Below are 24,806 nucleotides of genomic sequence, written 5' to 3' on the forward strand. Positions count from 1 at the left end.
GGGCTGTCATGTGCTTTGGACTCAGGAAAGAAAAGTCCTAAGGGGACACTCTGGACACTGGGTCTGTGATCAGAAGCAAGACCTCAGGATGTAGACACAAACACCATCGCTTCATTAAGTCCAAAAGGATTCATTTTTACCTTTTGAGATGTCTTAGTTTAATGTTTGTACCTAAGTTTCTTGATGAGTAAGCCCTCTTCAGTCTTAGTACTAAAGCTTTTAATGTAACTGTTTCTCCTTAATTTATAATTACTTGCCAATTGTCCCTGAAAGTGGTTGTAAATCAAATCTGATGGGCTGCTATGTCCAAGATAGAGCAACCCAAAAGCTGTAAAATGTTTTCTTCCTAATATTCCATCACATATAATGTAATATAAATAATTCCAAAGAGACCAATTAATGGCTTTGAATTTTTTCTAAATAATACTTTTTATTAAGCATTATTTATTTAGCATTATTATTGAGGAGTGTGGGAAGACAGAGGGCACAGGCACTCCTTGGAGGAGCAGGAGGCACAGCCAGGACCCACCTTTCAGCTTCCTCCTGTGTCCTGGCGCACTGCTCCCTGGCTCTGGGACAGAGGGACCAGTAGGTACAGATAGACAGGGTGAGAAAGGAGCCCCACAGAGGCAGGATAGCTGGAAACCAAGTGAGTAAGAGGACGAGCTGGAAAGACTGATGGGGGCAGACGGCAAATAAGCCTGTTCTCTGAGGACCTGGAGCTGCTTCCTGAATGTGGGGTGGGGAGGTGGTGGCCTGTGAAGGGCTGGACCAGGAGGGCATTCTGTGTAGACAGGAGGGCGTGCTGTGTAGACAGGAGGGTGTGCTGTATAGACAGCAGTGTGGCAGTCTGATCAAGATAGACCTGAAGAGCTGATGACCAGGAGGCGAGGGTCTGGTAATGTGGGGCTGAAACACATTGGGATCCATAGCATGGTGAGACAGCATCAGTTCACCTAAGGCCTCTCACCTTCTTTAGGTGACAGAACCCACTTAGTGTTCAAGCATAAAGCAGTAAAACTTTAACAGCCTTGGATGTAGCCTCACGACTGAAGGAAACTCTTAATGTCAAGTAGAAGTACAATTCATTAACTTTTAATAAAAGCCTCCAGCTGTCACTTCTGCTTCTATTCAGCACTTACTATCCTGTGTTGAAACTCTCTAAAGCTTGACTCTGCTGACCTTTCCCCAGGCATCTGTCTTAACAAGCTCCACCTAGAGACAGGTTCCTCAGAGGCAGAAATGAGAGCTGGGCATCCTAGTCTCCCTTATTCTGCCAAGTGTGGTCCTTCCCCTCTTCTAGCTCACCGTCCTCCTTGTAAACCAAGAGGTTTTGTGCAGGGACATCTGTAAGGGCATCTAACTCAGTGCACACAGCAGGGTGTTAATAAGTGCAGCTGGAAGGCTCACTGGCTTTAATAGGGTGAACAGCAAGGGAACTAACTCTGGAGGGAGATGTGGAGGCTGTTTCAGCAAAAGCAAGTTCATGAGGCTTGCAAGGAGGCCAATTTAGACTCCATCAAAGGCCTCAGTCAGTATATGTTAAGACATATTATACACAGAAAAGCATCGTAACTGTTCTACCTCAGGGGTTCTATGGCCAAGCAAGAGCCACTGACACCAAATTCCAGAATCACAAATTGAGAGTCAGGATTTAAGAAAGATTCTAGATAACTAGATTCACTTAAGTTAACCCTGTATTGTGGGTCTAAGTATTAATTCCACAAGCATCCATGAAGCGCCATTAAATGATTGAAGCCATACTCTGATATCGAGTATGGCTCTGACAAGTTATTCCTGAATTCTAGATTTTGCTAAGTATTTTCAGACCTACAGAATAATAAGCATAAGCTACGACTGAAGCGACTTAGCAGCAGCAGCAACAGCAACAGGGCCTTTCCATGGAAGCTCTATGTCAGTACTGAAAACTTTGTACCTTCTAATGTGCCTTAAATGACAAGGGAATGATGGAGGAAAAGAACTGGCAGCCAAGTATCAGATTTCAGAGTGGAAATCGGATATCATCTTTCTAATTCCTGGGGTGTGGATCCGTCCACAGCATCTGGATCCATCAGCTGCAAGTCACAGGGTGGAATCTGCCGTCTATCCCTGACTCCCTAAAGCGCGGACTCTACTGTGCTCCACACACTAGAAGCACCTGCTGTATGTTCCTGTCCTGACCTCATCATGATGTAAGATTTCTTTATGATGGATCTTCTGTGGAGGGAAGGGAGGAACACCAGGGCAGTGAGAGCTGAGTCTCCTGGAGCACAAAGGCTTTCCTGAGCTCCCTTCCCTGATCCCTATAGGGCTCTTGGAAAGAAGAAATGATAGAAAACAGGAGCAAACTCACTGTTCAAACAAGTGCCTGCTGACTTCTACGTCCACTGCGCTGAGCGGATCGTCCAGGAGGTAGATGTCTGCATCTTGATATACGGCTCTAGAAAATGTAGAGAGATGTCAGGAGAGGACGCTTCACACTCCCTGGGTCTCATCTCTGAATCATGATGGTGTCCAACAACTCCAGGTTCTTTCCAGGAGCCCAGGGAAAGGGCCAAGACCCTGCTTCACAAAGGCTCACACTGTGAGCGGGGTCTGCATGCTCACGCCCACTAGGAGCTGCTGAGGAGGAGGGGCGGATGGCAACTGAAACCCCACTTACCTGGCGAGGCTGACCCGGGCTTTCTGTCCTTCACTCAGTGGGGTTCCTCCATCTCCTATCACAGTTTGATCTCCTTCCTTCAAATTCTGCAAATTCTATAAGGAGATAGAAAAGGGAAAAAAGAAAAAGACTTAAAGTGTGTTCTCCTGCCATCCTAAACCTTTCAGCAGCTGTTCTCCCCGCAAGTGTTTGATCAATGTTAATGGGCTTATTTCATAGTGAATAACGATAACCTTGAACATTAAAAAAACAAACCTCTCAGGGTTTTTTATCTTTTCATTCTGTAGTTTTCCATAGCATTTATGCATTTGACCATTTTAACATATTTACTGAGGACTGACTACATGCTAGGCATTGTTCTGGGCACAGTGAATTCAGCCACGAGGAAACAAAGCCCCTATAGTTTCTTTCCATGTTGAGTGCAAGAACTAAGGATGAGAAGGCAAAGGAAGTCGAATGGAGAGTGAAGGAGGGAAGTGAGTCCACACTGGGGGGGGAGGGCTCTGCTCAGAGGGGGTGTGAGCAGATCTGGGGAGGGGGCTCAGGCAGACCTGGAGAGGCTGCTCCTCACAGAGGGAGGGGCGGGTGCAGGGGCCACGGGGAGATGCCCAAGGGGTTCAGGACAAGGAGGCAAGAGAGCAGAGCTGAGTAAGAATGAGGGGAGTGAGGGCAGAGCCGGAGCAGGAGGAGCCCTGGGATCACTCCAATAAAGGAGGAAGGGGAGGACGTCTTGGGTTTTTAAGGAATCACTCCTGTGCTTTGCAGAAAACAGGCAGTAAGTGGGGAAGGGGAAGAATGAATATAAGTAAGGAGGCTGCTGGAAAAATCTAGGTGAGAGATGACCGTGGTCATGATCAGAGTGGGAGCAGTGAGAATGGAGAGACGGGGTCACACTCCAGACACATTTGGAAGGTGTCCGTGTCCCGACCATGCAGAATAGGAGATCAGTCCATGTTTATAATGGTCACATCATTTACAGAAGAATCGCTGTGCAGCCTGGTCCTGCAGGGCCCCTTCCCACCAGACTCTGCTGCATGGACACCCGAGGGTTGGGGAGGCCCCACAACACTGCCCACATTACTGGTCCAATCAGCCCATGTGGCTACGGCAAAGCATTGACCCCCAGGGAAAAAGCTGAATATCAGCCGCTGTCCCAGCTCTTCTGCAGAGATGCTCAAATGTGGGGAGAAAGAAGGGCTGAGCTTCACCAGTAAGGCAAGGTCATGAAAGAAACATCCCACCCTGGCCTGGGTCTCTGGAGTCTGATCTGGGCATCAGGGGCTGGACGTGATTAAAGTAAAGAGGAAATGCCTGAGATTTGTTTATTTCACACCCCACCTATCACCTGCTCTTCAAAAAATTCTTCCTTATACACTTCCTCAACTTAGAGGCAGCACAGCATGGAGGACAAGTATGGAGTCTAGAGTCATGCAGAAAGGGATCTGAACTTGAGCTGAGATGAGCTGCTTGATCCCCCAAGCCTTAGTTTTACCAACTATGAGGATGTTAATGCTGAAGACACTGATAAAGAATAACTCATATAGCCTCTTACACGTGTGCACACACAGGGGTGAAAGACAGAAAAATGACTCGCACGTGGACTCTGAATAAATGGGAGCTACTCTTCTCACTGTTGTACACGTGCTTCCCTCTTTTCTTATCCAGTCTCTACACCATTTAATACAAATCTACTCATTCCTGCTAACTTGACATTATTTCTGCAAACACAATCCCGCATTAACAAGAACCCAAGAGAAAGAAACAGAAGCCCATTAAAGGAGCAATTCTGCTTTAACTACATTATTGTAAAATGCTACTCACGTGATACAGTCTATGATGTTCAAGCTGTGGTTCAAGCAAAATTACTATTTTCTATTTCCTCAGAAAGAAGGTTTTGGAGTCTTAACTCCTCACCTCTGAAAGTCTGTCCTGGGCTTTTTCTCACAGTATAGAAGAATACTCGGATGTCCAGAGTGGACTCAACCGACTCGGGGGAGCCCTTTAACACTACTGTTCACAGATTTCTATTACCCAGGAGAGTAACATACTCTTTAATCAGTATTTACATTGCTCTTCCTTTTAGCCAAATTACATTCCCCTCTCCAGTAAGTTCAGTTTTCATCATTCACTCACTAATTTCATCTAAATCCCAAGCTAGGGTTAAATGCTTCATTTTGTCATTTTCTGTGAAACTCAATGCCATGTCTGAAAACAATTTCTCCCCCAAAGAAAAGATGCAGTATTAAGAAGAAATGTTAAAGCATTCTATTTTCTTTAAATAGAAATGCAAGTCAAAACTAAGAGGAGAGGGAAACCTAGGGACTGAAAAGGCCTGAGGAGGCACGAGCCAAGGGTCGGTGGGGAGACCTCATGTGCAGGCTGCCTCCAGCAAAGCTGAAGGAGATTCCTCAGTGAGATGACTAAGGACATGTCAACAGAGACTAGCAGGTCGATGACACTCAGGAATCTGGGTTATTTTTCAGGTGAAATAATGTGATTTTTTTCCCAAAGTCTTTCCTATCTTTCAGAGAAAACTAATAATACATTGCAGATGAACTAATCTAGGTCTAGGATCTTCTCCAGAATAATCTGGGGTGGGGGTGGGGCTGGCAGAGGTGGAGATGCAGCGAGACTGGCCACCAGCTGCTCCTGGCTGAAGGTGGGGGTGGATACATGAGGGTTCATTACACCATGCTCTCTATTTTCACAAAGTTTTGCAATTGTCCATTAAAAAAAGAAATTAAAAGTGAACGAGGGAATTCCCTGGTGGTCCATTGTTTGGGACTCTGTGCTCTCACTGCCAAGTGACCGAGTTCACTCTGTAGTCAGGGAACTAAGATTGTGCAAGGCGTGTGGCACAGCCCTCCATACCAAAAACAATGAATGAAATTTCACAAAATGAAACAACCACACAGCCCCCCACCAAAGTTATTCTGTGAGTGTTGTTATCACATCAGGATTAAAACAGCAACATATATGCCTTCATATTTACCCAGAACACCAGCAAATATATTAAGAAACAAAGACCTTTCAAATTAAAAAGAAATTTCAACTAACTTTAGAGTTTAAACCAACATTATCACTGTTTGAAATTTGAGTAGATGTAGCTCAAAAGTCATTATTCACCTTTTCCAAAGCACACGCCTTTATTACTTCTTTATATCTGTCTTCTTCATATTTCTTTCCAAATAAAATGTTACTCCTCACAGTTCCTGGAAACACCCACGGCTGCTGAGAAACATACGCGATCCTCCCGTGGATGTTGACATTCCCCTGGATCAAGGGCATCTCCCCCAGCAAAGCGCTTAACAGTGATGACTGAAACAGACAGCAACACACAAATGAACAGGCAGCACTCAGGATGGAACACTCCCGCAGCACAGCTGACCCCACCCTGGTGCTTGATACAGGATAGAAACCTTTCCTTCAAAACGGGATAAAGTACTGCTCTGGTGATTGTGATAAAAATAAAAATAATACCATTGGTCAAGGTAAACTAAAGGTTGATAAGGAATATGAATAGCATAACAATCTATGCTGCCTGAATTTCCCCCAAATGAAGTGCTCTACTCAGCAAAGGCTAATTAAGAATATTCAACATCTTTCTCTAGTAGAGCAGTCACACAGGATGTGTAGTTCATATATCTGATGTTTAATGCAGTTGTTCCTACATCCGGGATATCCTTTATTTGACAAATACTTGTTCTTAAAAAGCTATGTGTAGGGAATTCCCTGGTGGTCCAGAGGCTGGGACTCTGCACTCCCTGTGCAGGGGCTGGGGTTCAATCCCTGGTCAGGGAACGAGACCTCACATGCTGCAACTAAGATCTCATGCAGTCAAATAAATAAATATTTTATTTTTTTAAAGTTATGTGTAAATAATATATCCAAAGACGATGGACTAAAAGAACTATGAAGTGAGTTGTGTCTGCAGAGCAAAGTCCATGATAAAGGAAATCATCACCCTTTCGTGTACGTATCCCACATTTAGGTTTCTGTATGTTATTGTACAAAACACATGAGACTAAGTCAACGTGCAAATTTCAAACGTTTTACAACACATAGATGTGTTGTGTCTGTGTCCACACATCAGAGTGCTCATTGCCCTGGGCTGAAATAACCTGCCTGTGTATCTGTCTCACCCCAGAACCTGGTTGCTCTGGAGCAGAGGTGTCAAGCCCTGGCTCATGTCTGTACCTTTAGCTTCAGCACATGGCCACACATTCACTACACGTGCACTGATAGGACCAAGTCAAGTCATGTGAGGAAATGCTCAGAGCTTCATGGAAGAAGCTGCACCACCCCCAGACTTCCTGGAGGGGCCACTGTGACAAAAAGAAATCCCCATTGTCTCCATCCATTCTGAAAAGCTGTCACATCAATAATTTCCTTCACTGAGATGTTCACTGCTTGACACGTGGTTCCCAACTGGGCAATGTGAAGCACCAAGAAGGAGAACGCAGTGTGCACTTGTTCATATTTATTTTCCACGAAACCTTCTCGCAAAATGAATGCTCTATAGAACACACCTAGAGAAACACTGTTCTAGACACATTGAATTCAAACTGAGTCACACTCAGCTCTGGGCTCCACTCTGAGAATATAACAGGGGCTGTTATCAAGCTGCCAAAAGGCATCAGAGCATACCTTTCCTGCACCCACAGGTCCAACCACAGCTAACAGTTCACCAGGTCTGACAGTAAAGGAAAGGCCTTGTAGGGCTGGGGTTCCTGATTCCTGCAAATGAAAGTTACAAAAATCTACCCATTTCAATAAAGTAACACAAATTACTTCAAATACTGGGGAAAATACCATAAGAGTTATTGAAATGCTAACATAGCCCACATTTTCTCATTTTAAGACATCGTGTTTTACAGGTCTTTTCATCCACTCCTATCTTTTGGGGAGTTGAAACAGCTTTAGTTGCCTTAGGAAGGCTTCTTTCACCAGATTTCCATATGGACTCAGGTGTAGACACCCACAGAATTTAAGGAGACGCTATGACAAGGAACCTGCTTGAAATGCAAACTGAATGATGTACATAAGCTTATTAAAATAATGTACTTACTAGAGTATTCAGTGTGGGAGGTTTTTACCACTTACCCTTTTTCATAGCCCCTCTAGTATTCTTGCCTGGAAATTCCATGGACAAAGGAGCCTGGCAGGCTACAGTCCATGGGTTTACAAAGAGTCTGACACAGCGACTGAACACACACACAGTGATCTTTGGTTTTAAATATAAGGTGGAAGCAGAAGAATGTAGCACGCCAGGTCCTATACTAATAAACATTGTAATTTGAAATCTCTATTAATCTCCCCATTTTTATTTGATAAAGAAAAAAATCTCAGTAACACTCAGCAAGAAGGGGACACTTTACATAATAAAATCACTTGGTAAATTAACTCTTGTAAATAACAGTCTAATTTCACGAGAGCTCTAATTTAACATCAATAACACACACACACACACACAATGGGGAATAAGGAAATTTATGACATTGTGAGTCAGAGGAATAAAGCCTCAACTTTATACATGTTACATGCACTACCTGTCCTGGCTAAACAGAGATGGTAAAGTCCCTCTACTGTAAGGAAAACAAAAACATGGAAATGCATTTGACAGCACACTATCCAATATGAGGAAGAAGGACAATGTACTCATCATGCCAATCACAGGTCACATTCCTGGGAGACTTGAGAATATGTGTACTTCTTTACATATCCTAAGTGTTAAGAAATTTGTCAGTAACTGTTATGTTTAAAAACACATACACAGTGGTTACATGTAATTAAGTAAAACGCCCAAAAGACTAAAAGCATACAGTCTGTATAAAAAAGTCTAGATAATCTTAAAAATGAAAGATTTATTTGTAAACAGCTGAACTGATAATAAGGCAATCATATACTAAAAATAATAATTAATTTTCATCACCAAAACAAAGTTTCAGATTTTAGGAATGAAAAATCAGTAAGAAGCTAGGTTTTAATATACGAGAAGCATTTGTTTAAACTTCTCCACTCCTTTCTTCGTGTTGACACTTAGGGTTCCTATTTTACTACTTTTGACTCAGGTGTGACTACAAAACAATGAGCCACATACAATCATCATCCCTGTGCCCTCCCCTCATAGTTTGTCAGGACAGGACATTGAGTTCCCTCCCTGTTCAGGCTTCAGGCAGACACTACTCCGCCATGCCAGCACTCGACAGCTCAGAGGCACTGGGTCCCCTCCCCTCCTGGTTACCCAGGATCAGGGGACACTGACTCAACAAGGATCATCAGCTGAGCCCTGACTCTGTGCAGACACAGTTGGAAACCCCTGTTCCATGAGATCTGGAGGCTCACACAGGACCATTTATTTTAGAGCTTAAATACAGACCAAATCCCACCATTTCATGAATGAGACCTGGGTCCCTGAGACTTTCCCCCATCTGCCCACCTGTCTGTCTGGGGGAGCAGGTTACAGAGTCTCCTGCCTCCCAACCCAGCAGGGGCTTCATTCAGACTCAGCTTCTCTCCAAAATCCCAATGTCTGTGCCCATCTCCCTCCCAAGGGCTCCCTCACCCATGACCTAACCTACCCTCCTGTGGTGTGGGTTCAGTTTTCCTGACTAATCCACACTGACATGGGAGGGTGTGCACACAGGATCATGGAACCAGGTTGCAGGAGAGCATTTCAATTGTCGATAAAGGGGCTGCACTGGGGGTGCAATACTTGAGAGCAAATTCTTCTGCTTTCCCTGTTTGCCTGAACATTATAAATCAGCCAAGTGTTGGAACATCACCAGTTCTCCATGTCAGCTTCCATATAGTGAAAGCTTTAAACAGAATCACTGGGGCTCACGATGACCACCTGCTGTCTCCTCCTGTCCCTGGCTGCCACCAAAGTACTTAGAAGCTTCCAGAAGATTAGGATGGGGGAGCCCCCACCCTACCCTACAGCCAAGATCCAGATCACAGCCTCACTCCGTGTATAGTAAGATGGTCTGTGAAGATCAGTATACAGAAAATGTACATTGATTCCCCAAAGGCTGTTGTCTCTAACAACTTGTTGTGTATCTGTTACTTAACCCACATCATACTGCAGTATTTTGTATGTCCAATCCTGTAAATTCTAACATTACCAATGTATGTAATTTAAGTTCAAGATGTGCTAATACTTTCAACCTCTGTTGAAAATGAGAGAGAGAACAACCTGTCAGATGTCTTAGGCTGATTTTATACTTAATCTCCAGTAGTTGCAAACCTTATTCCTGATTTTGAGAAGTTTTATAACATACTTTCAGTATACAAGTAAGTCACATTTTACACCATGTGTAAAACCTTAAAATTTTCTTATAAATCTATGTCACAGTTGTCTTATTAGCAGTCATGATCCTGAGGTGGAGGACTTGTTACCTGATCCCAAAAAGCAGTTAAATCTTGCACGTCCACAATTGTTTCACCATCTGATGGCAGCAGCTGATGGTCATGCGTCGGTATCTCTTCGAGTAACAGGAAGTCCTACAGAGAAAGGAAAAACAGACAGTTTAGTTTGCTGGATGAAAGTACAAACAAACATAACTGCTTTCCTGGAATTTATAACAAACTTCATATAGCCAACATAGCATTTTCCAACTGCACTTAAAGTGTTGGTTCACATCAGAACACACTGAATAATATACAGAATAAAATATACAGTACATCATATATATAGCAATATAGTGAATACAGGATACATAGAGTATTTTATATATATAGGTTTGTGTGTGTATATAATACACACAAAACATATATGTGTGTGTGTATATATATATGTGTGTGTGTGTGTGTGTAATATGAATAGTTTCAGACCATGAGGAAAGTTGTAAGTTTCTCAATAAGTGGACTAGTTTTTCCTCAAGGAGAAAGTCTGGCTCCAAACTCCAGCACATTTAGAACCTGCAGCCAAAGGGAACTCTGAGATGATAAAAATCTTAATGTTACCTGTAGGGACATACATAGTCCCCTGATCAGGCCTCTAGCACTCCATACTCTGCAGGCTCAGACATTTTTGGTTCCTCAAATGCATGAATCCCCTTCTCATGCACTAAAAGCCTTCATCACATCACCTTCCCCAGGAAAATGAGACACATCAGCCTCCCACCTCCCCCAGCCATACACACGGAATTCTCCAGGTAATTTCCTCAGCCTTCCCAGGAAACACGACCTCCAAAATTACACCAGTGGCTCTGCCAAAGCACTTCATGGCACCTCAGATTTTTCCTCCCAAGGACTAATGACACACAAATGTGCATCCACCATGAGTTTCACTATTTGATTCTATTTTAACCCCTCACTTGATAAAATATACATTCCAAGCAGGAAGGACTTCTCTGCATGTGCTTACCTGCCACTGTACATACTCATCTAGCCTGCTCCAAACTTCAAGTAGGTAGTAGTCAATGATTTTGTGAAGTGATGAAATAGGTGGATAAATTTCAAATTTACTCCCCCGCACCCCACCAAAAGTCTAGCATAAATTAAGACATGGTTTTCCTCTCAAATTATTTTAATTTCAGCAACATCCTGTCGTATTTTATATTTGCTAAAATACCTGGTGACTCTGTGTGTTTCTTTCTACAACTAGGGCAATGTTTCCCAGGTTTGGCTTATTTTCAGATGCATGGAACATTGACTAAAGACACAGATACCTTGGGCCCCAAGCAAAAACCTAGTGAATCAGAAACACCAAGGTGTGATTTTTAAAGGCATTCAGGGGATTCTGATGAGCTAGAGAAATAAAAAAATTTTAAGCATTGCAGAAATTATATGGCCTGAATAAGAGTCTAATACATAAAAGGAAAAAATAGTTCAACAATTATTTCTACTCACCTTGGAACAATTTCTCATGCTTCACACCATGCTTATTCTTTGCCGTTGGCCCCGCCTTTACTGAAAACAACTATTGCCTAAAAGATCTCTAAATTTCTAGACCATCATCCCGCCAGAAAATGTATGAAAATGAGAGAAAATCTAGGTTTCTTCCTCATATCAACGATGTTTAATCAGGACACAAAGCCTCCTGACAAAGCCCCAGGAAAATTCAAAGTTCTCAGCAGGTTATCACACACATCTAGATGGAAAGGAATTTTAAGTCTCAGACACTGTTCAGGTACATTTTGGTGGAAAAGAAATAAAAAATCCTACTCAAATACTTTTGAGCACAATACTCTGAAAAACTCTGCAGTTCCCCTTTCATGCATCCTCTTTAAGTGCATTACATAATTGATGTGAGAATCAGAGTTACCACTGTCTCCACTATAACCATGCTTAATATTTAGGCATCTACAGGAGCCTAGACATCATGGAGCTGGAAGATCACTTCAGTTGCACATTTTCTGAGCATCAGCTATTCGTGAGGAGTACAAAGATGAACAAGGCACTGTAGCTGCCTTTTAGATAAGTCTGGAGTTCATGGAAGGAGAGAAATCCACAAACATGTGGCTTAATCAGGACAAAGTCACATCCAGGAGCTCAAAGAAAGAGATGTAGGGCCACAGAGGATGAAAGCCACACTTAATGAGAGATTCCACATGCCAGAATATACTAACAAAGCAATGCAAGAAACCAGGCTTTGGGCAGAATCCTAGTTCTGTCACTTACGAGAGATGAAAAGATGGGTGAACTATTTCATCTGTTATAGGACCTGTTTCCTTACCTGTAAAATGGGGACGCTTATGCTTAGCCCATTCAATTGCTGTCAGGATTCTATTTCTGTTGTCATTTCATTACAGTAAATTAAAGGTACATCATTGGTAACAACAGAAACAACACTATACAAGAGATAATCCAAAATATATTCATATTTCTTACCTGAAACTTTATGCCTATTGATCAGTAACTCCGTATTTCCCCTATAGCTTTGATTCTGATTCTATGAATTTGATTATTTTTGATACCTCTTACAAGCAGAATCATACAGCATGTGTCCTTACATGACTAGCTTATGTCACTCATCATGTCTTCAAGTTTCACCCATGTTGTTGCTATTGCAGAGTTTCCTTTATTCCTAACACTGAATAATATTCCGCTTTATGTACACACTCACTTTTTACTCATTCACCCATCAGTGAACATTCAGGTAGTTTCCACATCTTGGCTATTATGAGTAGCATTGCAATGAACATGGGAGTACAGATATCTTTTGAAAAGGTATCTCTTATTTCATTTTATTTGGGAAAATACCTAGAACTGGAATTGTTGGATCATATGGTAGTTCTTTGGAGAAGGCAATGGCACCCCACTCCAGTACTCTTGCCTGGAAAATCCCATGGATGGAGGAGCCGGGTGGGCTGCAGTCCATGGGGTCTCAAAGTCAGACACAACTGAGCGACTTCACTTTCACTTTTCACTTTCATGCCTTGGAGAAGGAAATGGCAACCCACTCCAGTGTTCTTGCCTGGAGAATCCCAGGGAGGGGGAAGCCTGGTGGGCTGCCGTCTATGGGGTCACACAGAGTCAGACACAACTGAAGCGACTTAGCAGCAGCAGCATGGTAGTTCTTTGGGCTTCCCAGGTGGCTCTAGTGGTAAAGAACCCGTCTGCCAATGAAGGAGACAAAAGAGAAGCAGGTCCCATAGGTCTTAATGATCTGGATAACTGCAATGGTGTGATCACTCACCTAGGGCCGAACATCCTACAGTGTGAAGTCAAGTGAGCCTTGGAAGCATTACTATGAACAAAGCTAGTGGAGGTGATGGGATTCCAGCTGAGTCACTTCAAATCCTAAAAGATGATGCTGTTAAACGGCTGCACTCAATATGCCAGCAAATTTGGAAAACTCATCAGTGGCCATAGGACTGGAAAAGGTCAGTTTTCATTCTGATCCCAAAGAAGTGAAAGTTGCTCAGTCAAGTCTGACTCTTTGCAACTCCATGGACTGTACAGTCCATGGAATTCTCTAGAATACTAGAGTGGGTAGCCTTTCCCTGCTCTAGGGGATCTTTCCAACCAAGGGATCAAACCCAAGTCTCCTGCATTGCAGGCAGATTCTTTACCAGCTAAGCCACCAGGGAAGCCCAATCCCTAAGAAAGGCAAGGTCAAAGAATGTTCAAACTACTGCACAATTGTGCTCATTCCACATGCTAGCAAAGTAATGTTCAAAATCCTTCAAGCTTCAGCAGTATATGAACTGAGAAATTCCAGATGTACAAACTGGATTTAGAAAAGGTAGAGGAACCAGAGGTAAATTGCCAATATCTGTTGGATCATAGAAAGAGCAAGAGAATTCCAGAAAAACATCGACTTCTGCTTCACTGACTATTCTAAAGCCTTTGACTGTGTGGACTACAACAAGCTTTGAAAAATTCTTAAAGAGATGGGACCAGACCACCTTACCTGCCTCCTGAGAAACCAATATGCAGGTCAAGAAGCAACAGTTAAAACCAGACATGGAACAACGAACTGGTTCAAAATTTGGAAAGGAGTACGTCAAGGCCATATATTGTCACCTTGCTTATTTAAATTATATGCAGAGCACATTATGTGAAATGCTGGGCTGGATGAAGAATAAGCTAGAATCAAGATTGCCAGGAGAAATATCAATAACCTCAGATAGGCAGATGACATCACCCTAACAGTAGAAAGTGAAGAGGAACTAAAGAGCCTCTGGATGAAAGTGAAAGCGGAAAGTGAAAAAGTTGGCTTAAAACTCGACATTCATTGTCGGGGAGTGTTTAACAGGAGGATTCCTATGTGCTGTTTCTCATAAATCCTCTGTTCCTTATCAGCTTCTGCCAGAGGCGAGTAAAACTGCACTCAGCTGTCAGGACTAAGGTCATTGTGTGAGACAGGCTTGGGTCTCCTTTAGTAAACATTCTCTTTACAATAAAACTGCTTAGTCTCGCCTCCCCTCCACCCCCCACCGCTTTTTCTTGACATATGGATTGTCTCTTGACCTTGTGACCATTATTATCCCTTGTTCCCTTGGTAAGTTACTGTACATTTGGTTTTCTGATCTTTATCATTGTCAAAAGAACTTTCTTGTACTACAGCCTATATATGCTCACAGAAACATCATTAAAGCACATTTGCTCCATCAGACTTTGGGTCCCTGTGTCTTTCTTTCTTCTCTCTCTCTCTGTCTCCCTCCCTCCGGCTCTCTCTTTCACTCTCTTATAGTCGACTCTGGACCGGCAGGTCCTGGTCCATTAAAGGACCCCAACAATTTAGAAAACTAAGATCATGTCATCCAGTCCCATCACTTTATGGCAAATAGATGAGGAAACATGCAAACAGTGAGAGGCTTTACTTTTGGGGCTCCAAAATCACTGCAGATATGAAATTAAAAGACACTTGCTCATTGGAAGAAAAGCTATGACCAATCTAAACAGCTTATTAAAAAGCAGAGGCATCACTTTGCTGACAAAGGTCCATATAGTCAAAGCTCTGTTTGCTGCTCCTGCTTTTAGATATTTCAGTCACCCTGCAGTCATCAGTGCACATCAAAAGTCTGTGCCCCTGCTACTGCCGCCCATAAACCAGCAGGGATCTTATGATATTTGTAATGCACTCTATATAAGAAGAGAGGGGAGTATGTATGACATTTTGGAAAGACTGCCAGCTTTGGCAATGAGAGATAAATGTCACCAAACTGGCACACAGTGACACCAAATAAGGCGTTGTTCATAAAGTTCACCTACAACTAAAAAAAATTGCTTTTCATCAAACCTTGATTCTGTTGATGCTGACAATGGCCTCTGACACCTTCTCGATGGCCATGGGGAAGTAAAGGGTGCCTGTAAACCTCACAGTCTCGAACAGCATCACCACCAGAAACACTTGGCTGGCTGTGATCGGGTTGTCAAGGACCACAGCAATGATGAAGGTGATAAAAATCATGATTTTGCTGGCAGCAAAAAAAAATGCCAAATTCGTTCCTCTAAGGTAGGAACTTCTCAGAATCTTGGAAATTTCATTCCTGAAAAAGAGTAGGAAATAGGTTTTAAAAGGAATACCAACATCAACCCATGAATTCAGTGCCCTGTGTGAGTGGCCCCTTTCTAGGCAGTGGACACAGATTAAGAAAAACCATCCCTCACGTCATGGAGATGCTACACAGTGCACACCTGGGGGTCTGCCCTGACACCAGGACCACACACTGCATCGCCACTTCACTCTTTCAACTAAAAGTGTCCTTAATGTCACACTTTTAAACATTTTGGGTCAATCAGATTGGATTTGAATATTCATTCAACAAGCATTTGTAATCACAAGTTGTGTGCCAGGTACCTTGAGAATGTCTAAGATAAAGCCCGTCCCCACAGGAGCTCATGAACTTGTTGGGGGAGAGAATAAGCAACCCAAAATTGTGAGACACCAAGACATTAGCCAGGCAGCCAGCACAGCCCCCGCGGGAGTACAGAGCAGAGGAATATACCCCAGAGCAGTGGAGTCAGGGCAAGTCACAGACACATGGAACCTCAGATGAGCTACAGTCAGTCAGGGCTGGCAGAAGCCAGAGAAGAGGGATGAGAGTGTATCCCCAGCAGGAGGGGCACCCACAAAGGTGAAAAGTGAGAGGTGACAGGGAGCACCCAGAGAATTCTAAGCACCCTGGGCTCGAGTATAAACACTCATCAGATATTTAACTGAAAGATGAAAGAAATTCTACAAATATGAAGCAGAGCAAAGCCCCAGTATTTTCAAGGAATACTACTCAACAATAAAAGGAACCAGCTATTTATACATGAAACAACTTGGATGAGTCTCTAGGGAATTCTTCTTAGTGAATAAGGTCAATCAAAAATGGTAACATACTGTACGGTATTATTTAGATAACATTCTTTAAAAATGACAAAATTATAGAAATAGAGACCAGACTAGTGATTGACACAGGTTAAGGATGTGGTAGGGACAGAAGAGAAGTAGGTGTGCTATAGAAGGGCAACTTGTATAATCCTGGTACTGATGAAAATATTTTGTATCTTTCCTGTATAGTTGTTAACATTCTGTTGCAATATTGCACTATAGTGTTTCCAGAAATTACCACTGAGGAAAACTGAGCAGTGGATACACGGGAGGTCCCTGTACTATAAGCAACTGCATATGAATCTATGATTATCTAAAAATAAAAACAATTACAATTAAAAAAAAACAATATTTCCATAGCTGTTTGGAATGAAAAATACTGATTCATAAAGTTGGGCCTGATACAGTTATACCCAGACTTTATAATCTCCCCTTTGTACTATGTTAACATAAATTACAGCTTTAGTTTAAATATCATCTCAAATACTAAAGTTTTACAATTATTGCTTATTTGGGATTTGCAGTATTAAGAATATATTAATGAGTTTCATTTCTGTATAAGAAGCATATATATATTTTTTTTCTTTAAGAACATGGTAAATGAGAAAATTCCCTGGTGGTTAGGACTCTGCACTTCCATTGCCTAGGGCCTGAGTTCAATCCCTGGAACTAAGATTCCACAAGCCATCTGGTGTATATATATGTGTATATATATATATATATATATGGTAAATGGGAAAGCAGGTTAAAAGTATGTTCCCACTATTCTACTTAACCCCACTGCCACATATTGGAGTGGGGTATAGTTAAGTTTACATTAATGTGAAAACTTGGTAAGACTCCTAAATTCATTCAGTAAAAATAGGAAATAAAAAAGCACAAATATGACTTGATATATATAAAAACTTACCTTCTCAATCTAGTAATAAGGTGTGTAAATGACTTTTCCCAAGCATACGTTTTTATTGTTCTGATGCCAGTTATGACTTCACTCATGGTCTTGATCCTGTCGTCTGTGAGAGCTGCAGTCTTACTCCTGAGGGGACAGACATGAGAGATGAGCCTCAGTGACCACAGCCCAGCTTTCCATAGCAGCAGCAGGGGGCACAAGCAGAGAACAGGGATCAAATGATTTCCTGCAGCTCTTTTGAGCTGAAAACACAGACAAATGTATAAATGGAGAAATGAAAAAAAAAAAAAAGATTTCAATTAGAAATTCAAACATTCAGCCAAATTCAACATATAACTTAGAAAACTTGTAGTAATGTATAATAAAGTCCTGAAATGAAACAGATATGGACTGTCCACTCAAGGAGGTCACAACTGGGCAGGGAAGGCAGAAAAGACCTTGACTCTAACAGGAAGACAATGTCTGTGCTATAATAAAATAGGATTAAAATGCTAGGGGCAGGTAAGATGGAACTGTTAATTCCACTGGGAAAGGAGAACCGTCAATGATGACCCTGTATGCAAAACAGCAAAAAAAGACACAGATGTGTATAGTGGACTTTTGGACTCAGAAGGAGAGGGAGAGGGTGGGATGATTTGGGAGAATGGCATTGAAACATGTATACTATCATGTAAGAATCGAATCGCCAGTCTATGTCTGATGCAGGACACAGCATGCTTGGGGCTGGTGCACGGGGATGACCTAGAGAGATGTTATGGGGAGGGAGGTGGGAGGGAGGTTCATGTTTGGGAACGCATGTACACCCGTGGTGGATTCATGTCAATGTATGGCAAAACCAATACAGTATTGTAAAGTAAAATAAAGTAAAAATAAATATTAAAAAAAAAAAAAAGCTTCAGAGACCCGGTAGCATTAGAACAGAGCCTCAAAGGATAAGGAACATCGTTCCACAGCAAAGAGAGCAAAGAAAATTCCAAGCATAGAAAAATAAACATGTAGGCACCAACAAACAACCCTGAATGTATTTCAAACAACACAACATCTCCATCACCTGACTACCTAAACAATGACCCACCTCCAACTCTCTGTGATCTGCTTCAGGTGTAACTCATTACCATTAGGCTCTTCATCACCAGCCACTTATCTATTACATATACCACTGGGACTATGGGGCTTTATAAAGACATAATTAAGATTGATCTTGCCCTTGGGACACTGATAATTAAAACACTGAATGATAAACAAGACAAAAACATACATACCTGAAAATGGCTCTAACACAAACAACAAAAATAATGTAGCTAGAAACTACTACTCCTACTACTACTAAGTTGCTTCAGTCGTCTCTGACTGTGTGACCCCACAGACGGCAGCCCACCAGGCTCCCCCGTCACTGGGATTCTCCAGGCAAGAACACTGGAGTGGGTTGCCATTTCCTTCTGCAATGCTTGAAAGTAAAAAGTGAAAGTGAAGTCGCTCAGTCATGTCCAACTGTTAGTGACCCCATGGACTGCAGCCTACCAGGCTCCTCCATCCATGGGATTTTCCAGGCAAGAGTACTGGAGTGGGGTGCCATTGCCTTCTCTGAAAAGGGCCTGTATATTATATAAAAGTATTAGTACTTTTAATAATGTTAAAATAAATTTGACATCAGTGAATTCTGCTTAACACCACTATTTATTTGGTGACAATGTTGGGAAAAGTCAGCAAATTTTGTCACTTTTCCCTTTAAAAGTCAGCCTTCAGCTTGAGGCTGGAGCTTCCACTGGCTAAGTCTGAGGCATTTACAACCCATGCAACAAAGAGACAAAAGAAGGCATTTCTTGTTGTTGTTTTTGAACAAAAGCATCAAGCAGACTGCATATGCTACCAGTTACACATCACCAATTTTTGAAATCAGTGTTTCTCTTACCGGAGTGATGAAAACAATTTCCCAAAGCAGCTTTGCAAAAGCAGAAGAATGATGAGAACTGCCATCCCAGCAAGACATGATATTTCTATTTCCATCCAGAGCAGGGCAGTCACTGCAATAACCTGTAGCGGCCCCACCCACAGGTAGTGCAAGAACGTTGTTACCTTAAAAGAGAAGGAGAAAGCCTTCTTAGGATGGTATGAAAACAAAACCAGTAAAGACCCATTATAGAAATAATATGCTTGGAAAGAATAGACAGGAACCTAAACGGGATTGATCTCAATGGGTTTAAACCTGCTGAAGAAGAAACTCAAACATCTACTCCAGATGACGCTGTTCTGGGGCAGCACAAGGCTGGTTTCAGTGACATCCAGGAAGAACCAGAGCAGCAGGAATGAAGGAAATGTTGATTTTGTGTACACCACATATGAGCTCAGTTCAGTTCAGTTCAGTCGCTCAGTCGTGTCCAACGCTTTGCAACCCCATGAATCGCAGCACGCCAGGCCTCCCTGTCCATCACCAACTCCCAGAGTTCACTCAGACTCGCGTCCATCGAGTCAGTGGTGCCATCCAGCCATCTCATCCTCCGTCTTCCCCTTCTCCTCCTGCCCCTAATCTCTCCCAGCATCAAAGTCTTTTCCAATGAGTCAACTCTTTGCATGAGGTGGCCAAAGTCCTGGAGTTTCAGCTTTAGCATCATTCCTTCCAAAGAAATCCCAAGGTTGATCTCCCTCAGAATGGACTGGTTGGATCTCCTTGCAGTCCAAGGCACTCTCAAGAGTCTTCTCCAACACCACAGTTCAAAAGCATCAATTCTTCAGCACTCAGCCTTCTTCACAGTCCAACTCTCACATCCATACATGACTACTGAAAAAACCATAGCCTTGACTAGACGGACCTTAGTCAGCAAAGTAATGTCTCTGCTTTTCAATATGCTATCTAGGTTGGTCATAACTTTTCTTCCAAGGAGTAAGCATCTTTTAATTTCATGGCTGCAATCACCATCTGCAGTGATTTTGGAGCCCCAAAAAATAAAGTCTGACACTGTTTCCACTGTTTCTCCGTCTATTTCCCATGGAGTGATGGGACCGGATGCCATGATCTTAGTTTTCTGAATGTTGAGCTTTAAGCCAACTTTTTCACTCTCCTCATTCATTTTCATCAAGAGGCATTTTAGTTCCTCTTTCACTTTCTGCCATAAGGGTGGTGTCATCTGCATATCTGAGGTGATTGATATTTATCCCGGCAATCTTGATTCCAGCTTGTGTTTCTTCCAGTCCAGCATTTCTCATGATGTACTCTGCATACAAGTTAAATAAGCAGGGTAACAATATACAGCCTTGTTGTACTCCTTTTCCTATTTGGAACCAGTCTGTTATTCCACGTCCAGTTCTAACTGTTGCTTCCTGACCTGCATACAGATTTCTCAAGAGGCAGGTTAGTGGTCTGATATTCCCATCTCTTTCAGAATTTTCCACAGTTTATTGTGATCCACACAGTCAAAGGCTTTGGCATAGTCAATAAAGCAGAAATAGGTGTGTTTCTGGAACTCTCTTGCTTTTTCCATGATCCAGAAGATGCTGGCAATTTGATCTCTTGTTCCTCTGCCTTTTTTAAAATCAGTTTGAACATCAGGAAGTTCACGGGGCTTCCCCAAACTCTCTGTCCCAAAATTCAGTCTCCATCTCTCTCTAGCATCCCAGGAAAGCCTATTTTATGGTACCTACCACATTCTCCAGTAACTTGTATATTTATCTTCCTGACAAGTTGTGGCTTCTCCAGGAAAGAAATAGTATTCATCCCTTAAAGTGGATAGGGGGATCTTACTTCATGTTTGATGAATGAATAATTGAAAGAGAAGTGTCTAGTGCAATACAGATCTGAGCAACAGCTACAACACCATGGGTTGCATGACCTACTCATAAGCTAAATGGATTAAAAGAGTGTGGTGAGGTAGCAGAGAAGAGGTTGTGTCTGGCTGGGGACCACCCACTTGGCATTATTCCTCGCAGGCTCCCTATACAGCAGGCACTGAACAGGGTGCAGGGGAAAGAACAATCCCTGCCCACAGGCCTTCATCATCCAGAGGAAGAAGACAGTTCAGGTAGCAACACCAACACCATGTGCCAAGAAGGTCCATGCCAGAAGGACCCCTAGGGACACGAATTAAGCTGGAGAAGAACACTGCTGCCTATTACTGAAGTATGCCATAGAATATCTCAGAAAAAAAAATTATCATCTAAGGACAACATACATTATTATCTCAGTTACACACAGAGGAAATGAAAGTTGGATAAAGAGAACCCTTGTTTTAGATACTCAACAAATCCTGGTCAACAGCAAACACAAGTATCTGGCATCAGCCATAAGCTAAACCCAGTGAGAAGGACTGGAAGTGGAAGAGGATCCCTCAGGGGCAGCTTACCTGATCAAATCTTTTCACATCGTTGGACAGCAGGTTGACTATCTGACCTGTGGTGGTCTTCCTCATGGCCGAGTTACTCAGGCGAAGTGCCTGAAATGAGAAAAGATACTGAGCTGGACTCCTGTGGTGATATCAAGTCACTTTTCAGTTCAGTCACTCAGTCATGTCCAACTCTTTGTGACTGCATGTACTGCAGCATGCCAGGTCTCCCTGTCCATCACCAACTCCCAGAGGTTATTCAAACTCATGTCCATTGAATCAATGATGCCATCCAAACATCTCATTCTCTGTTATCCCCTTTTCCCCCTGCCTTCAATCTTTCCCAGCATCAGGGGTTTTTCAAATGAATCAGTTCTTCACATCAGGTGGCCAAAGTACTGGAACTGGAGCTTCAGCTTCAGCTTCAGCATCAGTCCTTCCAATGAATGTTAAGGTCCAATTTCCTTTAGGATGGACTGGTTGCATCTCCTTGCTACCCAAGGGACTTTCAAGAGTCTTTTCCAACACTACAGTTAAAAAACATCAATTCCTCGGTGCTCAGCTTTCTTTGTAGTCCAACTCTCATATCTATACATGGCTACTGGAAAATCCATAGCTTTGACTAGATGGACCTTTATTGGCAAAGTAATGTCTCTGCTTTTTAATAAGCTGTCTAGGTTGGTCATAACTTTTCTTCCAAGCAGCAATGTCTTTTAATTTCATGGCTGCAGTCACCATCTGCGGTGATTTTGGAGCCCCCCAAAATAAAGTCTGTCATGGCTTCCCCATCTATTTGCAATGAAGTGATAGGACCAGATGACATGATCTTAGTTTTCAGAATGCTGAATTTTAAGCCAACTTTTTCACTTTCCTCTTTCAATTTCATCAACAGGCTGTTTAGTTCTTCTTTGCTTTCTGCCATAAGGGTCACCTGCATATCTAAAGTTATTGATATTTCTTGCAGCAGTCTTGATTCCAGCTTATGCTTCATCCAGTCCAGCATTTCTCATGATGTACTTGTCATATAAGGTAAATAAGCAGGGTGACAATATACAGCCTTGATGTACTCTTTTCCTGATTTGGAACCAGTCTGTTGTTCCATGTCCAATTCTAACTGTTGCTTCTTGGCCTGCATACAGATTTCTCAGGAGGAGGGTCAGATGGTCTGGTATTCCCATCTCTTTCAGAATTTTCCACAGTTTATTGTAATCTGCACAGTCAAAGGCTTTGGCATAGTCAATAAAGCAGAAATAGATGTTTTCCTGGAAGTCTCTTGCTTTTCCAGTGATCCAATAGATGCTGACAATTTGATCTCTGGCTCCTCTGCCTTTTCTAAAACCAGCTTGAACACCTGGAAGTTCATGGTTCACATACTGTTGAAGCCTGGCTTGGAGAATTTTGAGCATTACTTTGCTAGCATGTGAGATGAGTGCAATTGTGTGGTCACTTTTAGTACATAACAAAACAGAGTGGGTTTTCATCGGGTCTTGCACATCAGGACGAGCAGGATGACTCCTGACAGCTGGGCTCTAGGGATGTGATTCATTTTTAAATGTCTCTTCAATGTGGCAGCAACCGCCCTCCCCCATAAGACCAGAAAATGGAGGAACAAGAGGTAGAAGCAAAATCCTCCACCCTGTTTCTCAAGGATCTTGGACCCACCCAAAGAATAAAAGGTCTTCCCTGGTGGCTCAAGGGTAAAAATCTGCCTGCAGTGCAGGAGCACCAGGTTTGATCCCTGGGTTGGGAAGATCTCCTGGAGAAGGGAACGGCTGCCCACTCCACTGATTTAGGAGTAAACTAAGTAATTCTGAGCCAAATTATATGAGAATGAGGAGACTGCCTTCAGGAAAGAAAATTGGGATGTGGATTATAAATCTGAAATCAGTCATTAATTCTGTGGGTGATGTCATTTAAAGACCTTGGTGTTAGTTTCCAATTTTTGAAATGACTGAGGGTAATGTCATACATGTTCCTGTGAGGAACCTATGTTCTTAATGTCAATCGGGGGGCGGGGGAGTGATTCCCAAAATGGTGGAGGAATAAGATGGGGAGACCACTTTCTCCCCTACAAATTCATCAAAAGATCATTTGACTTCACCACAAAACAACTTCTAAATGCTGGTGGAGGATAACAGGCACCCAGAAAGGCAGCCCGATCTCTTTGAATGGAGTCTTGAGGCTACTGTAAGAGGAGGACCAAAACCCAGAGGCAGAAGACTCAATTCCAAAACTTTAGAACATCAGAGAACTCCTGATTCCAAGGAACATTAATAGACAAGAGCCCATCCCAAGGTCTCCATACCTACACTGAAACCAAGCTTCATCCAAGAGCCAACAAGTTCCAATACAAGACACACCACACTAATTCTACAACAAAACAGGAACACAACACTGAACATTAAAAGACAGGCTGCCCAAAGCCATAACAAACCATTAGACACCCCAAAACTCACTACTGGACACTTCATTGCATTCCAGAGAGAAGAGATCCAGCTCCACTACCAGAACACAGACACAAGTTGCCACAACCAGCAAACCTTGACAAGCCACTGGTCCAACACCACCCTCAGGGAGAAGACTCCACAATTAAAAGGAACCATGAACTTCCAGTCTGCAGGAAGGGCACCTCAAACAAAGCAATCTAAACAAGATGAAAAGGAAGAGAAATACTCAGCAGGGTAAGGAACATGATAAAAACCTACCAAATGAAACAAAAGAGGAGGAGATAGGGAGTCTACCTGAAAAAGAATTCAGAATAATGATAGTAAAGATGATCCAAAATCTTGAAAACAAAAATGGAGTTACAGATAAATAGACAAGAGAAAGACTGAGAAGGTGCAACAAAAGTTTAACAAGAACCTAGAAGAAATAAAGAAGTGTCAATCAATAATGAACAATGAAATAACTGAGATTAAAAACACTCTGGAGGGAACTGAGACAGAAGAGAGGATAAGTGAGGTGGAAAATAGAATGGTGTAATAAATGAAGCATAGAGGAAAAAATAATAAAAAGAAATCAGGACTACCTCACAGACCTCTGGGACACTGGTAAATGCCCCAACATTTGAATCATAGGAGTCCCAGAGAAGAAGATGAAAAGAAAGGGAATGAGAACATACTTGAGGAGATAATAGTCGAAAATTTT

General features: G+C 42.4%; 1 protein-coding gene across 1 annotated transcript in view; it reads right to left on the minus strand.

Annotated features, from left to right (window-relative positions):
• The window catches only part of LOC138089049 (ATP-binding cassette sub-family C member 4-like), a 127,787-nt gene that overhangs the window by 76,366 nt on the left and 26,615 nt on the right, over positions 1–24,806 (minus strand). Inside the window, 9 exon segments of the mRNA XM_068984372.1 lie at positions 2,354–2,440; positions 2,663–2,757; positions 5,789–5,980; positions 7,310–7,399; positions 10,061–10,165; positions 15,354–15,603; positions 17,344–17,469; positions 19,256–19,419; positions 21,681–21,770. Coding sequence (XP_068840473.1) covers positions 2,354–2,440; positions 2,663–2,757; positions 5,789–5,980; positions 7,310–7,399; positions 10,061–10,165; positions 15,354–15,603; positions 17,344–17,469; positions 19,256–19,419; positions 21,681–21,770 — 1,199 coding nt within the window.

Source organism: Capricornis sumatraensis, chromosome 12 (assembly GCF_032405125.1).
Source record: "Capricornis sumatraensis isolate serow.1 chromosome 12, serow.2, whole genome shotgun sequence".
In the NCBI taxonomy this organism is placed as follows: Eukaryota; Metazoa; Chordata; class Mammalia; order Artiodactyla; family Bovidae; genus Capricornis; species Capricornis sumatraensis.